The sequence below is a fragment of the Ranitomeya variabilis genome, chromosome 6 (assembly GCF_051348905.1).
Source record: "Ranitomeya variabilis isolate aRanVar5 chromosome 6, aRanVar5.hap1, whole genome shotgun sequence".
Lineage (NCBI taxonomy): Eukaryota > Metazoa > Chordata > Amphibia > Anura > Dendrobatidae > Ranitomeya > Ranitomeya variabilis.
In genome coordinates, this window is record NC_135237.1 from 520,856,392 (window position 1) to 520,872,317 (window position 15,926).

General features: G+C 37.8%; 1 protein-coding gene across 2 annotated transcripts in view; it reads left to right on the forward strand.

Moving 5' to 3' along the window:
* The window catches only part of ZFPM2 (zinc finger protein, FOG family member 2), a 601,965-nt gene that overhangs the window by 376,665 nt on the left and 209,374 nt on the right, over positions 1 to 15,926 (forward strand). For both annotated transcript variants that reach the window (XM_077271062.1, XM_077271061.1), the window contains one exon: positions 3,152 to 3,263. In XM_077271062.1, coding sequence (XP_077127177.1) covers positions 3,152 to 3,263 — 112 coding nt within the window. The remainder of the gene's footprint in view (positions 1 to 3,151; positions 3,264 to 15,926) is intronic.

Below are 15,926 nucleotides of genomic sequence, written 5' to 3' on the forward strand. Positions count from 1 at the left end.
TGTTTTTTTTTCTCCTATGAGAATGATTTATGCGCAGCGTCTATAAGGCTGCCTTTGATGACAACACTACTGTGATAATCTTTATACAATCCAAATATTCAAATTGGTCCATGACCCACTGTGATGGAAATAAGTATGAGATCACGCTCTCTCCATTGGCCGCTATAGAATGCAAACAGAGCTGGAATTCTGGGGCTTTTATGGTGGAAAAAAAAACAGCACAGCGTACAAGCTGCGATCTGTTTTATTCCGAAGACAATAAGATTAACTGATTCAGTAGAAAACTGTTGTAAAAGAAAAAAAAAAAAAACAAGCCGGTAAAAAAAAAATAAAATGCTCCAACCATCAAACATGAAGCAATAGCAGCTAGGAAGTGGGGAATTTACGTTACACCATTCTCCATGTAAGCTGAGAAGTCTGGAATTTCTTATGTTAACCCCTAGATGCCATGGGAGGGACTGCACTGATGAGAAGTTTAAGGGTTAAACCCACCCTCTGATAACTGAATCCATCATTGCTATACTTTGATGAAAGTGTTAAATGAGAATTCATGTTTGACCACATTTAAAGGGGGCGTCATCTCTCTCTTGATACAACTAATTACATAAGTGCAGCGTTTATATTCTTTAATAAAATGTTTAGAACATCTTTTATAAGGACTCTGCGTTATGCCATTCCTCTCTTACACCTCTTGGAAATATGTTATTAAAGTAGCACTTCCAGTAAAAGTTTTATCAGAATATTTCTGTCATTTAGTTTGTATGTATGCAAGAATTTTTTCTAGTCGCCATCTTTATGTGTGAACGGGAAGTCACTCTCTCATTCTAAAATTTGTAAAAACTTTTAGAAATGATGCCTATAATGAAAAATAATAAAATCAGATAGTAGTCACCCTCCTCGGGTCCAGTGCTGGCTCTCTGCCACTGCTCCTGTCTCAGTGATTGGCTGCAGCGGTGATATTACTTGACAGTTCACAACACTCCTGCAGCCAATCACTGAACTCAGTGCCTTTGCTGATGTAGATGAGCCGCTCAGCTCATTGAATGGCTGCAGAGGTGATGTGAGCTGTCGACATCATGTCACCACTGCAGCCAAAACAGTCAGATCGGAGAGGCGGCATAGAGTCAACACTGGACCTGGGGAGGGTGAGTACTATATGGTTTTGTTATATTACATGATAGCAAATGTTTGGGGTCCACTTTCCTAATGATTATATACTCTTCGTTGACAGTGTTAGAGTTTTGACAGGAGAAACTATAAAACCCAATTGCCAAGAGGAATAAAAGAGGGATTGTAAACTTCTTCATGAGCATTGGTATTTTATGGGTAAAAACGTATTTACTTAAATAGACATGTCAGGATTTTCATTTGAACACTATCCAAGCCCCTAAAGACCCCAACACCACCCCTTTACTTACTGGAGTTTCAGAAGGCTCTCCAAAAGCATATCATTGCTGTTAAGTAGTGAAGAATCGGACATGCCAGAGTAAGGAGACTTATAAGCCATGCCTCTTTCCACAAGGAGAAACGATACCCCTTAGACCACAATGAGAGGCCTCTCAAACATCCAAATCAGATCTCATGCTTTGCACTGAGGAGGAGCAAATACCTCGGAACACGTGTCTGCAAATTGAGATTCTGGTTTGGCTTTTATCCTAAGTCATGTGGCAAAGCTTAATATTGACTTTTAGGATTGCTACTCTTCCAATAAGAGCAATTTTGTTTTCCAGAGGACATGTCATTCTCCACTAGGAGAAATCTTATTTCTTAGAATTCAGTCAAGGCCTCTCATACAGCTAAATCAGATCTCATGCTTTGCACTGAGGATGAGCAAATATCCCGAAACACAGAAATAGAGATTTTGGTTCCGATTTTATCCTAATTCGTGTGGCAAGGATCAATATTGCCTTTTAAGATTGCTACTTCCAATAGTTGGCACTAGAGTTCAAGTCCTCTTCTTCTCTCAAGAGGCAATTTGCATAATTAATTTCCCAGAGGAGCATTGCATTGCCTATAAGTCTCCTTACACTCCTTACATTGCCTATAAGTCTCCTTACACTGGCAAGTCAGGCATGTCACTCTCCACAAGGAGAGACATTACCTGTTTGACTCTCTGTTCTTGGCAATAAAATGGGTGAAGCATTTTGGTTTTCTTGATGCGGAACTCTCTTTAATCGACACCCCTGCATCTCCCCACATGTAATTTTAATAAAAATGCAAACGGTAGTCCTAATGTCGGGAGAAATTGCTTTTTTTTTTCTTCTTCATTTTTTCAATATTTTATGGACGGACAGAGGGAAAATTAAGAGGACATACAACCCCCCCACCCCAATCTAATAATATCACAAGGTCATACATTCCGCTCCAGATCCATCTTGCATTGAAATTGCTCCAGTTTTTGATTAGAACATCTTTTAATAACAGGGAATAAAAAAAAAATCCCTATTATATATAACAGTAAATCCTCAATGAGAAAAAAAATATGGAACAAGCTCTTCAATTTTTTATTCCATTTTTTTTTTTATACCTCAAAGGACAAGAGGTGTCATGCTTTGCTTCCTCTGCTTTGAAATGTATTCACTCTGTGTCTTTTATAGTCCCGAGACTACATATTGAAACATTAACAATATTATTATTTCAGCGGCAGTAAAACTGTACATCATCAGGCGGCAAAAGATAGAGAAGGGGAAAATTACATTATTCATTCAGAATAATTTCCTACGAGAAAATAAATGTAAGAGCGGATAAGGGGGTTTGAAATGGATACTGATTCTCCGAATTCTTTCCTGTCTGTTTCAGGAAATAGTGAGATCTTGTTGATAGCGAAGTACAATGTACCTAAAGTTCACTCGCAAACATGGTTTTTCTGCTCTGAAAGTCATCTGCATTTTCCTTTATAATTCCAAACCACTGGAGATCTGCGTAATCTGCGAGATCTGATCCAGTATCGTTTGGAAATATCCTTGATAATAACTTAGCTATTCAGATCGGTGGAGAGGCAGGAACGCTTTTATCCCTTCTTATTGTTTAAAAGGAGATGACGCCGGAGAATATGGATAACGTCTCGAGTCGGTAAAATATGAATCTTAATATTCTCGATTTTTTTTTGATTATTTCTGCTAATTGCTGCTTATCTTATTCTTCTCGGCAGAAGACAAAGGCCCCCGTTCCTCTGGTGCTGACTGATGGTCCCAAATGGTTGTTGGATGTGACCTGGCAAGGGGTTGAGGATAGCAAGAACAACTGCATTGTGTACAACAAAGGTAAAAATCGCATATGCGAATATTGATGATGGTTTTTGGATTCCCGATAATGCCATTAATTAGTAATTAGAGAGATATGGCCTTCTACCGGTGGGTAGCGGTGCCGGCTGTAGAGTCAGGCTACATTCACACATCCACGTGTTACGCTCTCGATCACTGACCCATAGAGTTTCATGAACCACACACACATCAGATGGAAAAACAGGTCCATGTGTACGGTCCCTGAGACTCCGAGCATGTACTATCCTGATCAGATTAAAACCTATAAGGAAGCGTTAGCCTAATTCGGCCATCAGTTTATCAAGGACAAGTGTCCTCCAGTGTTTTCGCCATATCTCTCGTACCTACAGTGTCGGACTAGGCTGCCAAGGGCCCACCAGTAGCCACCTCCAGGGCCCCACTTCTCAGCTACATGCAATCACAAATTTATTTGACAATGACCTGGGTAGATTGGTAAATGAATGAGATGCCGCCTTTGTCTGTACATAGTGATTCATGTATATAGTGCCAAGTACTGCTCATATATGAGGGTGGTGGCCCACCGGAGGATTCTACTGTTCTCCTGCCGGCCAGTCCAAGCCATCCTACAATATTGAAAGGGGTCATACACATGTTCCATGGACTGAGTGATGATCGATTTTGATCTGAGTGTGGGATCAGAATTGGCAGTGCAAGTCTATGGGTCAGTAAAAAAAAATCGGACAACAATCGGATGGCATCCAAGTGCAGTCAGATTTTCATGGATTGTTACATAGGAAAAGAATAGAGAATTTTTTTTTCGCATACGAAAAAAAACTGATGTCACATGGACCAATCTCCGACCAAAAATCATGGCTAAAACTCTCATACATGAAAACACTGACAAGTGAATGAGGGCTCCGATAAAGCTGAGAAGACAGACTTTATACTACAGTGTTGCATCTTAGTTTCAGCCGTTTTTAAATTATTTATTGTTAAGGCCTAATTCAGTCATACAAGAACAACAGACCGATTAGTTTGATCAGAGTTTGGTCAGTTTGGTCAGTTTTTCCAATACCTGAAGAAAAAAAGTGGAACGTTTCTCCACCTTCTCCTAGGTGACAGTCTGTGTAAATCAGACCTTACTCAGATGTCATCAGAGTGCAGTACAATTTTTTCACGGACCCATAGACTTGCATGAGATATTCCGTTCAAAGTCAGACGTGTTTCCGCTATTTTGCACAGGCCACTCGATCCGTGGAAAATCAGGGAAGGGCGCCATAGATGGGTATGAGTGCTGTCCGTGAACACCTCAGGTCGCACTGGTGCGTGATAAAATGATGTCTGAATGTGGCCTAAGAGTCAATGGATAAAAAAAAAATCAAACATAAATTAGGAGTTCTATTTAGTCCATTGAGGGACGCTCTGGGTTGTAGTGACTCCGGCAAAACGAAAAGTGTTCTAGAACCCAGAGGCGTCATGTTTTTGTGGCAGCACAAGGGAAAGTGATGTGATCCATACAACATGGAGTTTTAGGACAACGGCACAAACCCATTTACTGTATTCTGAAATCTATGCGTATATACAGTATATAGCACCACTACCTACTGTACTTACGTGCAAATAACTTATTCTGTTAATCAATATACTTCTTTTTGATTGGTAGGTTTGCTGCGGCGCAAAGTGTTTTATTCGTGAGCGTAACATCAGAAAATGTTTTATTGTTTAATTCAGATTGTTTTGTGATGTGCATTTAAAATAAAATTTGGCAATGTTTTTTTTTTTTCATATTATGATTTTATGAAAAAAAAATGAAATTATTAATCTTGCAATTTTTTTCAGTGGTCAGTAAAGCTTTTTTAGACTCAAACTATTCTTTCAGTGACAGTTTTCAGCAGGTTCCTTATCATCACAGGCAGGTTTACATTGCCAGGTAAAACCTCTACACTCAGCTGATAACACAGTATCCACCAATCACCAAAGGCGATATCAAAGCTGACCCTGCTCCCCCTCCCTTCGCAGTCATTGTGACCCTCGCAGAGGCTCATTAAACACTTCAATACAAAAGAAAGGGTCAGGATCCGGCCATTGTGGTTAATGTACAAGTGGATTTCTTGAAACAATTGGAAATTAAAGTCTAAAAAAAACCCTAGTGGCCGGTAAAGAAATTAGAAGATTTTTTTTCAATACAGATAGCAATATGTAAAAAAAAAAATTCCTGTAAGAGTTTCAGGGATTCCAATAACCTTTGGAGTTGGATTCCCCAGGTCCATTGTGTTTTTCAGGCTAGCTGTACAGGTGCGTCTAACCTTATTTGTCTTGAATGTGGTTAACAACTACAGTTTGCACTAAAAAAGTGGATATATTTTAATGGTCACACATACATACTTATAGCATAAGCACTTCCCAACAGGGTATGACTAAATAATTTTTTAAAAAGCTCTTAATCTGGCAAAATAGGTCTATGTTGGGTCTAGAGCAGAGATGAACGATCCCAAGGTTTGTACCGGACAGTTAGTGCCCAGTGCTAAACGCTGAACACGGACATCGGCCGGAATGTTTGGAGTTCCAGAGAAGTCCATTCAACAAAGAGAGAATATTTTTCAAGAAACAGTTCGGGTCTTCATTGTTTTCTATTGGGTTCAGGTTCTGGTTCAAGTTTGTGTACAGTTCTGATACCTAAATCGAACTTTGGACTGAAGTACAATCGAGTTCCAGAACCCGAACTTCCTTGAGTTCGCCCATTCCTAGTCAAGAGAAAAAGTAAGACACATCTGTACCTAGCCACTCCGCTTGTAATGTTAACATTATGTGTTTCATTTGGGCAACATTATATTTTGGGGTAAAATTACTGTGTTATCAAATAACTTCATAGCAATGTGTGTATTGAAATAGAAATTATTTCATTTTCGCCAACAGTTTGTGTCCAGGATAATTCAAAGCAATAATAGGTGTTTTAATGGGAATCAACCCTCTAAGCCGTCTATGTGGACATGTAGGTCGTAGGAAGCTAAATGAAATGATACTTTGATATCTGCGATCCGATTTCTTATTCCAGAGAGATCCACATTTTTATTTTATGTAAATGAGCTGCTAAGATCTATGGTCCGGACATAGATCTCCCCGAGAATCTGAAAACAACCACTTATTTTTAAAGAAAAGGTGCGTTACCAGTGTGAAAGATTTATATCGACTTTTTCAACAAGTCATTTTGTATTTCAAAAGATACGTTCCCAAAATATCTTAAAGTTTTTTAAGACCCTGTTCTGCCATCTTATCGAAAGTATATCTTTAGACACCTGATGAGGACCCTTTTATGGGGTTGAAACGTGTTGTACAGTTAAACGAAAGTCAAGTTTTTTCCTCATTTCTATCTATTGGTTTTGTCCGCTAACCTATTGTAGATGCCTTTTCTTTACACAAAGATTGAATCAGGTATGATGTGTCCAAGGGGCTCTCGCTCCTTTCGATGACCTGTTTGCAGAAGACTTTCCTGTACTATTGGGTTTTGCCATTTCAAACAGCTGCTAATTGTAGTTACACTTTAAGCGGCGGTCTCAAACAATTGCTCCTTGTCAGGTAAGAGCTTTGAAAAAGCTGCCTGGCCATGATAGCCTCATCCGGGACAAAGTGTGTCGATACAAATGCCAGCTCTCAGAAGTGATTTTTTTTTTCAGTACATAAAACAGACATTGATAGAGAAGTCCAGGGGTGCAATCATATGACATTGATTCTGTATGCATTTTATATCCATGTTGCTCTAGAAGACCACTTAGCTCAAAGGGTTAATGAGAACCTCTTGTACCAATCAATAACAGTATTTGTTTCCCGTACTTTCAATTAATAAATTAAATAAGATGTGGATAAAAAATATTTTTGAGTGCCCCAAAATACTAATCAAAATCTACCTGTATGAGCTACAGAAAACGAGGGCCACGCGTCTTGTATTTAGAAATGCCTAAGTTTTTCTTAAGATCCTTCAGTGAAAAAAAAATTCTGTGTAATATACTTTTTTCTTGTGGTCAATATAGAGGAAAGCACAGTAACAGACACTCTTGTCAAACATCAGCCGTGTAAATGTGTTTATTGTGTATGCTGGGAGGTTTTTCTAGTGCAAATGCTAAATATTACGTTTAGATAATATAAGCCCTATATCACTCTTGAGTCTATTCACAAAAAAAATATTTTTAAAATAAAGCAGACCCTCTCTGTAAACCTATAATTAGATGCTATTGTTAGAGTTAGTTGCAATTGGCCACATATTTCATGCTGTATTACACGCCAAACATTGAAATAAATGGGTGAGCCTGTAGTACATGGTGGTCTGCCTGTCTGGGAAATACTATGGTTACCAAGGGGCGATACAAAGAATTATTCCGTGACTTCATTAGGCAACCTAATTTTGTGCCTAGAAGATAATAGGCTATAGGATGAAGGCATTCTGGTTTTGATGGCCCATGTTGCCAAACTCAAGATCAAGGGGGGATCCAAAAACTTACTCCATGACTTCATTAGACAACCTCATGTTGTGCTTAGAATAGAATGGGCTACAAGACAAAGACCTTTTGGTTTTGATGGCCCATATTGCCAACCTCAAGATCAAGGGGCGATCCAATAACTTACTCCATGACTTCATTAGACAACCTCATGTTGGGCTTAGAATAGAATGGGCTACAAGACAAAGACCTTTTGGTTTTGATGGCCCATATTGCCAACCTCAAGATCAAGGGGCGATCCAATAACTTACTCCATGACTTCATTAGACAACCTCATGTTGGGCTTAGAATAGAATAGGCTACAAGACAAAGACCTTTTGGTTTTGATGGCCCATATTGCCAATTTCAAGATCATGGGGCAATCCAATAACTTACTCCATGACTTCATTAGACAACCTCATGTTGGGCTTAGAAGAGGATAGTCTACAAGATGAAGACCTTCTGGTTTTGATGGCCCATATTGTCAACCTTAAGATCAAAGGGTGATCCAAAAATTTACTCCATGAAATAATTAGACAACCTCATTTTGTGCCTAGAAGAGACTAGGCTAAGAAAAGTCATTCTGGTTTTGATGACCCATATTGTCAACCTTAAGATCAAAGGGTGATCCAAAAACTTACTCCATGAAATAATTAGACAATTGTGCCTAGAAGAGACTAGGCTAAGAAAAGTCATTCTGGTTTTGATGACCCATATTGCAAACCTCAAGATCACTCCAGTGTCCTTCAAAACTGTAAATCTAAATATAAAGTGACCACATAGGTTAATGGAGACATCGCCATATGAGGAAACATATAATATAGAGCACACAAGTCTCTTATGGAAATACTGCCTATTGTTAACCAAGACAACTCTTAGTTGTGCCTGGAAGAGACTTTGATGATCTCTTTGTAGATTTCACAGAACATATTACAATTTTACACATTATATTCTAGTTTCCCAAACATAGGCGCACACTGAGATGAAATATGTTTTTTTCCAAGGCAACCTACTGACTATAATAAAGAAGAAAAACATTATGAAGCCCAAGAACTTAAGCAAACAGGCATTCATATCAAGTTATTTACATCCGAAACATTAATCGCAACATCAAAGACTTTAAAAAAAAAAAACTTCCTCGAAACAATTACAAGTTGTTCTTTTAATCATTACATTTTACACACTCAGAAGTAGATTTCTTTGTAACCTTCACAAGCCTTTGAAAGCACCAAATGAAATATTAAATATATAAATACACAGCATCAATTTGCATTTAAATAATGTATGTCAGGTTCTGTAAAACATAACATTTGTTGTGTAGGAACGTGCACATTTGAGGAAAGGCTGTCTGCTGGGAACTTTTTACTTTCAGATCAGTTGATTCGGCATGGTGCATCCCCTTCAATGCTCTCTTCTCTAAGTTGACCTCAGATAAAAAAACAGGGCTTATTATTCATGGCCTGTAAGTTATCCCTATATTCACTCACAGTGGAAACCAGTAGCATCCTCCTCAAGATTACAGGTTGCCCTCCATCACTGAAGAGGTCTACAAGAGCTTTTCTTATCTGAACAGCAATCATGTTAGCTCGAAATATTCAAGGAGTTCATGGCAACCATCATCAAAGGCTTAAGAATTTCCTTTATTCTTGGAAGGGTAAATACCCATTTTTATGAATTTGTTCTATGAACCATTATTAAGGTATACCCCCTGATGATAACTAATAGCTGGGGTGACCTTCATTTGTCATACATATGTGCCTTTTCTTACCTTTTCTATTGACTCAACGTGTCCAATTCATAACCTCATCCATTTGGTGCCTAACAGATATTATTGAGCCTTTTGAAATTCGAATTTGCAAGGTTCAACAAATTTTTCCCAAAAATTTGATTTGCAGTGAATTGATTCTCTGCGAATCACAACACTTCAATGTCTATAAGTGCACTGAAAATATGTGTGCAACACTTTGAGGTCTCATATGACTGAATTCAACCCCCTTCTCAAAATCACAGGATAAGAAAAGCTAGATAGGTACAAGTCCAAAACGCCAGCACCTATGACAATCAGCTGTATTGTTTTTGCATTTATGGATGTAAAATTTGACTAATAAAATAATTGTGCAAAAAAAAATAAATTGTTTGCTATACCCACACTTTGTGAGATAGATAGTCTCAGTTAAATGTCTGTGTAAATTTATTTTGTATTTTTAAAAAAACAATCATTCCCCCTTCACAAAAAAGGATTGCACAAGAAATGTAAAATCTCAGCACAGTCGCTTTTGACCAACACTGATTATAGATTTTTTTAAACTGTTGTACTGCCTTGCTATTGCTTTCTAGTGTTCTAAGAATGAAGTGTAAAACTGTAATTGTAATTCAAATGTAGCAGGACAGATGCCAACTACACCATATGACTGATCAATTACGGGACACTATATGTGGCTCTGCTGCTGGCACTTTTCCTCCCTTTCTCTCTCTCTCTCTCTCTCTGTCTCCCTCCCCCTGTTAAATGAATCTCTGTATTATTCCCAGACTAATCTCTCTCTTCAATGCAGCAGTTGCATGACACATTGATGTCTGGAGTATTTGTCTAATGTTTTAGGGCTTTTTCTTTCTATCTGAGCTGTGAGCTCTGACGCAGTCTCACAATGCTAAATCATCCTAAAATGGCTGCTGCATTTCCTGCCTCAGCTTTTATACAGGCAATGATAGTCCATTCTGATTGGTTTCACTAGACCATGTGATGTAATAGCTGCAAGGCATTATGGTGAAGCCTGTGTAGTCATGCCTGAGATCATGTCAGCCATCTGTGGCTTATGCAATCTTCTGCAATCCGTGAAAAGGATGAGTTGATCTTTTTGGTGATTTACGCAAATCAAATCATAGATTGTTCGAATTCACCAAGTCATGGGAATTTCATAAAATTTGCAACAAATTCTATTCGCATTAAATCGCTTTGCTTATTTATAGCCTTCTAAATGTATAGTGATACAAAAGGGAAGGGATTTAGTTCATTTTTGTATTCTACAACCATGGTCTGCTTAGGAAATGTGCACACAAAATAGTAAAGTAAATTTTTTATCAAAAATATTTCCAAAGTTTCTTCTTTTCTTTTATTATATTTTTATGTGGATTGAAACAGTGAAAAAAATATTTGTAAATTTGCAAACTCAGTAAAAACATGGAATTGTTCTGTTATTTAAGCTCAGATGTGACCTGGGATTATCTGTGACTGCTGGTGGGGATCCAAGCTCAGTGTTAAAAGTCGGCCAATGTAGGTTTTGTTATGGATTTCCCCTGATCGCTTTCACATAACATAATTTTGTTTTCTGAAAGATGCGAAAATGTCCATGACCATAAAATCATATCCCTTATATTGTCATAATTTCATCACATAACTTTTTGCTGCTGTATGAGGATGGTTGTCCTTTTGTTTTTTTTCTACTCACACTAAATTGTTACCAAAACCTATATAACCCCTTAGCATAATATAATCAGTTTTCATCTTTTTTACCTGGTGAGGTGGTGTTTAACTTATTATGTATGATATTTCAATTTTGATCTTACTTATATAAATTATTTGTTATTGTTTGTGTGGGCACTTCTCGTTCTTGTAGTACTACAGTATATACCGTTATTAATAAAGGTATTTTAACCTCAATATCCTTATTTGTCCTATTTTTCTGACTTTTTGTTTGGGCTTTTTCTTCTTTGGGTTTATAATAATTTCCAAATGGTCTGCCATTATTCCCTATACAACAAATGTTTTTCACTTACTTTATATTGATTTGCTATAATTTCCTTTATTACTAGTGATAAATATCCATTGTTGTGTTTTAAATTCATATTTCACAGCAATGTACAGAGATCACCATCACTGTCCCCATTGGGGCTCACAATCTACATTCCCTATCCGTATGTCTTTGGAGTGTGGAAGAAAACCGGAGAACCCAGAGGAAACCCACACAAACACAGGGAGAACATACAAACTCTTTGCAGATGTTGTCCTTAATGAGATTTGAACCCACGACCCAGCACTACAAACTAAGCACTGAGCCACCGTGCTGCCCATTCTTAACTCAATCCTTGTTGGACAGATTGGTGGCACGACCCTATTGCCATTTCTCAATTTTCTCCAAAAAGTCCATTAGACATTGGATAGGTCTAGTCAGAACCGATGGTGGAGCTATAGATGATTAATAAGTAGCAGTGCCATTAAGGATGCCTAAATGGGCCCAAACAAATATAACTATAGTATATAACACATAAAAAGTGGGGGATCAACTTAAAGAGTTTACATTAGGGTGCAGAAGCCTCATGCCTGATCCAGATTCATTTCATACTGGAGGCAGCAACTACGTACCTTGCCTCACATCTCCGCACACAAAGGAGAAAGAAAGATATGTTTCCAGCACACCAACCAGGTTGTTTTGATTGTTTTATTTTTAGTTATGGTCTAATAAAATTTTTTCATTTTACCTGGTCGGTGTGCCAGAAACATATCCTACTTTCTAATTTGTTTGCTGAGCGCACCAGCGGGATCAGCATCCACCAGACACATATCTGCAAACTCGATTGTATTTTGTTTGGTCACTGCTCGTGTGGAGACTCCCTGTCCCTCTACCCTGCCCGATATCTCAGCACATGGCTGCAAATAGAAAAAAAAATCAAATTTCATATATAACCAGTGTAAAGCTATAGATGAAGATTAATATATTCTACCAATATTTCCAGGGTCACAACATTGCATTGTTATTGAATGAGAGACGTCTTTGAGCCTTGCTGTGTAATTATCTCGTCTTCCTCATTACATGTATGGTTACCTGCGTTTAGAGGCATTATTAAAGCAGGGTGTCGGGACAAATATTTAGCAATGGGAATTATACATTCATAAGACGATTAAGTTAGCTAGTTAAGAAATTCCAATATTGCTTTTTAAATGACTTCAGGATATGGTAGGTACTAAGGTTATTATCTGTTATCTGGAATACAGCGGAATTGTACGACTGGATAATAACTAAACAACTGACACAATGTAAAATTACATTATCAGTGTGTTAAAACAAAATTGCGCCCTAAAGGAGTGTACATGCCAGCTCAGAGCTGCAATGTAATTATGCTTAACTCTGATAATTAAAATACAGCAGAGATCAACAGAATCATTTTCATTAAGAAAATTATTAATGATGGTGGTATAACGGTAATTGATTGCAGAGCACCACAGGATAACACCACGCTGTAAAAACCAACATGTTTCCGAGATGTCAGAGACCATTCGATTATGTTGCAGAAGATAGGCGGTGATTCAAATTAAATAGTGGCAGTAATCCGTGGACATGACATAGGCTTCAAAGAGATCCAAAATTCCAGACCTCGTCGCCAATGGACAGCAATTGGCAGACAATCTATGGAGGGGGAAGGGAAGCTGTCATATAAAAAGTAATTATTAATAGTCTGCTGTCATAGTGTTCACGTAATGGTATAGCATAATATATTTATTTTATTTTTCATGTTTTATTATTTATTTATCTCTCATTCAGTCTCAAAGGAATTTTATGCTTTTATCAATTGTTCCCACAAAAGACTCGACCCGGGACTTTCTATACCCCCAATCTGAAGATTGCTTCTTGCAGCCAACAGCTATTTCTCCCAACCTCAAGTTCCACATTGATTAGAGTTGAGAAAATCTCTCGAAATTTGAATTGGGCAGATTTTCTCAAATTTTTATGAATAAATTTTGTATAAATCAAATAAACTGTTATATTTAGGTCTCTTTAGTTGTGGCCATATCTGTCCTTCTGTTGCCGTTCCATGCGCTATCCTCCAATCAGCTCCTCTTGCTTCTTCTACTTCCTCCCGGTCTTCCAGCGGGCGCCGTTGACCATGGTCATGTGCGGGACCAGACACTTCATTGATGTGTTGCATCCCACATGACAATGTGGGGCCTAGTCAGAGGTGGGGCCCACCAGAAAACGCAAAGGTTAAGGATGAAAGAAGATGAGCTAATCAGAGGGTAGGGTGGGGAGCAGACTGGTTTAAGTAGGGCTGAGGAGAGGTAAGTATAATGGTTTATTGCTTTTTTAAACTTTTCACGGCTCTTCTGCCCACCACTAGATCTGCACATATTGAATCCAAATATTCTGGTTCATTAGAAATTGGTAGCAAATACAATTTGTTAAAAAATTATTTGATCATCTGTGATGATTAAGTTTGGTGCAGGATATGTGTCAGCTCAATAGTTAGTGGGTAGTGAGCTGATAACCTCTAGCAGAGGTTTACCTTCCTCGATAACAAAAGGTTCTGGTGTGGAACTTCAACAAGTTTAATCAAACTTTTGTCCAATATTATCTGGCTAGAAAAATCTGTCATATACACATGATAATCTTCTGACTCTGCCAATAGACTTTGCTCTTATATGTATGGGCACCTTTGGAAACGGTGATGTTTTACAGTACTCATTTTTAATCGAGTAGAGGGTGGGACTGTGATTTCTAGGTGAGTCCTAGAAATTCTGAGATCTCCGCCTAAACACAGTTATGATTTGGGGGAACCTATTAAGAATCTGCAATTGACAATTAATAAAAAAAAGTCTAGGGTAGGCCTTATATGATTCTAATGTTTTTTGTTTGTTTGTTTTACAATGGGTGAATCTGAAAATGATCCAGCAGACAAAAGATGTATTTAAAGAGGTTGTCAGGGGATGGCCTATCCTTGGGGCACATTCAGACGGCCAAAGAGATTGAAGAAAGATCGCAACTCAGTGCATGGACTGGCCGTCAGCTCTACCAACCTGTATTTTTAGGTAATTCTCATGCTTGGATTGGGAGATCCGCCAGCCAGTCCCTGTACTTCATTCCAATCTCGTCTCATTTATACGACTGACTGACTGCGCCCTTACGATAGGTCATCAATGTCTGAACGATGGGAGCGGTGGCCAGAAATGCTTAGTTGCAGAGCTGCACAGCTCTGTTAATGGAAATAGTGGCCATGGCTGAGTATTGCACATCTTATTGATTTTAATAGGTGGCGAACGTTCAATTCCAGACACTGGGAACAGTTGATCGGTGGGAGTGCTGGGTGTTACACACCACCGATTAGACATGGAATACCTATACTAAGAATAGGCTATTAATGTTAAAGTCTCTGACAACCCCTTTAATTCAATAACTATAACTCAGCATAAATTAATGAGTCCCAAAAACACTGTCATGAAGCAGAAACCAATAATAATAAAGTACAGGACAAAATTAAGTAAAACAAGAAATAAAATAAATAAGGTTTATTGAAAAATGATTAAAAATAATAAGTAATATATATTTATTCCAACACAGTAGAAATAATTAGCATGGGCCTAAAGATAGTCACAAAAGTGGTCCTAATAAGTAATACAAACATCATCAAAAAGTAGTTGAATTTACGTAATAGGAGCAGAAAAATAAGTAACGCCATAAAGATCAAGGTATAGTAGTAATAGCACATAATGGCGGCCAGGTATGTATGTGTGTTTCACAAAGGCTTTGTAAGACAATTCCTGTAAACTGTGGCTAGTTTGAAAGTCGAAAAATTACTAATCTTATGGTTCCAATAAAGTTCATTATATATATATATATATATATATATATATATATATATATATATATATATATATATATATATATATATATATGCAATTGACAAAATAAAAAAGAAAACACATGTAACACAAAAACTTGATTCCCTGCACCACTCCAGGTGATTGACACACCTATGTACATACATGGGAGAGACCTGTCCATCAACTAGAGCGATGCGATGAGAAGCTGGCCGTGGGCAGTGCTGGGTTGTTCTAGTCTTCCAAACTACTTTTTGAAAAACATACATGTCTACAATCGTGTACAAGGTTTGGACAGCATGAATCGAATGACAGGTTCCCTTTAATTGAAGTATAACACGGAGTTGCTATACATGCATGTGTTCAATCGTCCAGTGGACATTATATTTTACAAAAACAAGAATCTTCTGTCTCTGTTTTAAGTAAGACATTGCAAAATTGTATTTTTGTCTTTTTCCCAAAAGCAGAAATGAAGTCTGGGCTGAAGACGTTACAATTTCTGCTTGAAGGAAAACAGAGAAATATATATATGTTCTCTTAGCTGTCAAAACCCTTTTGCCTTATCTGAGAAAACTGTCATGGCAAGAACATCACGGAATGGACAGGAGTCTATTAAATTAATAAGCTGCAGGATGGTGTCTG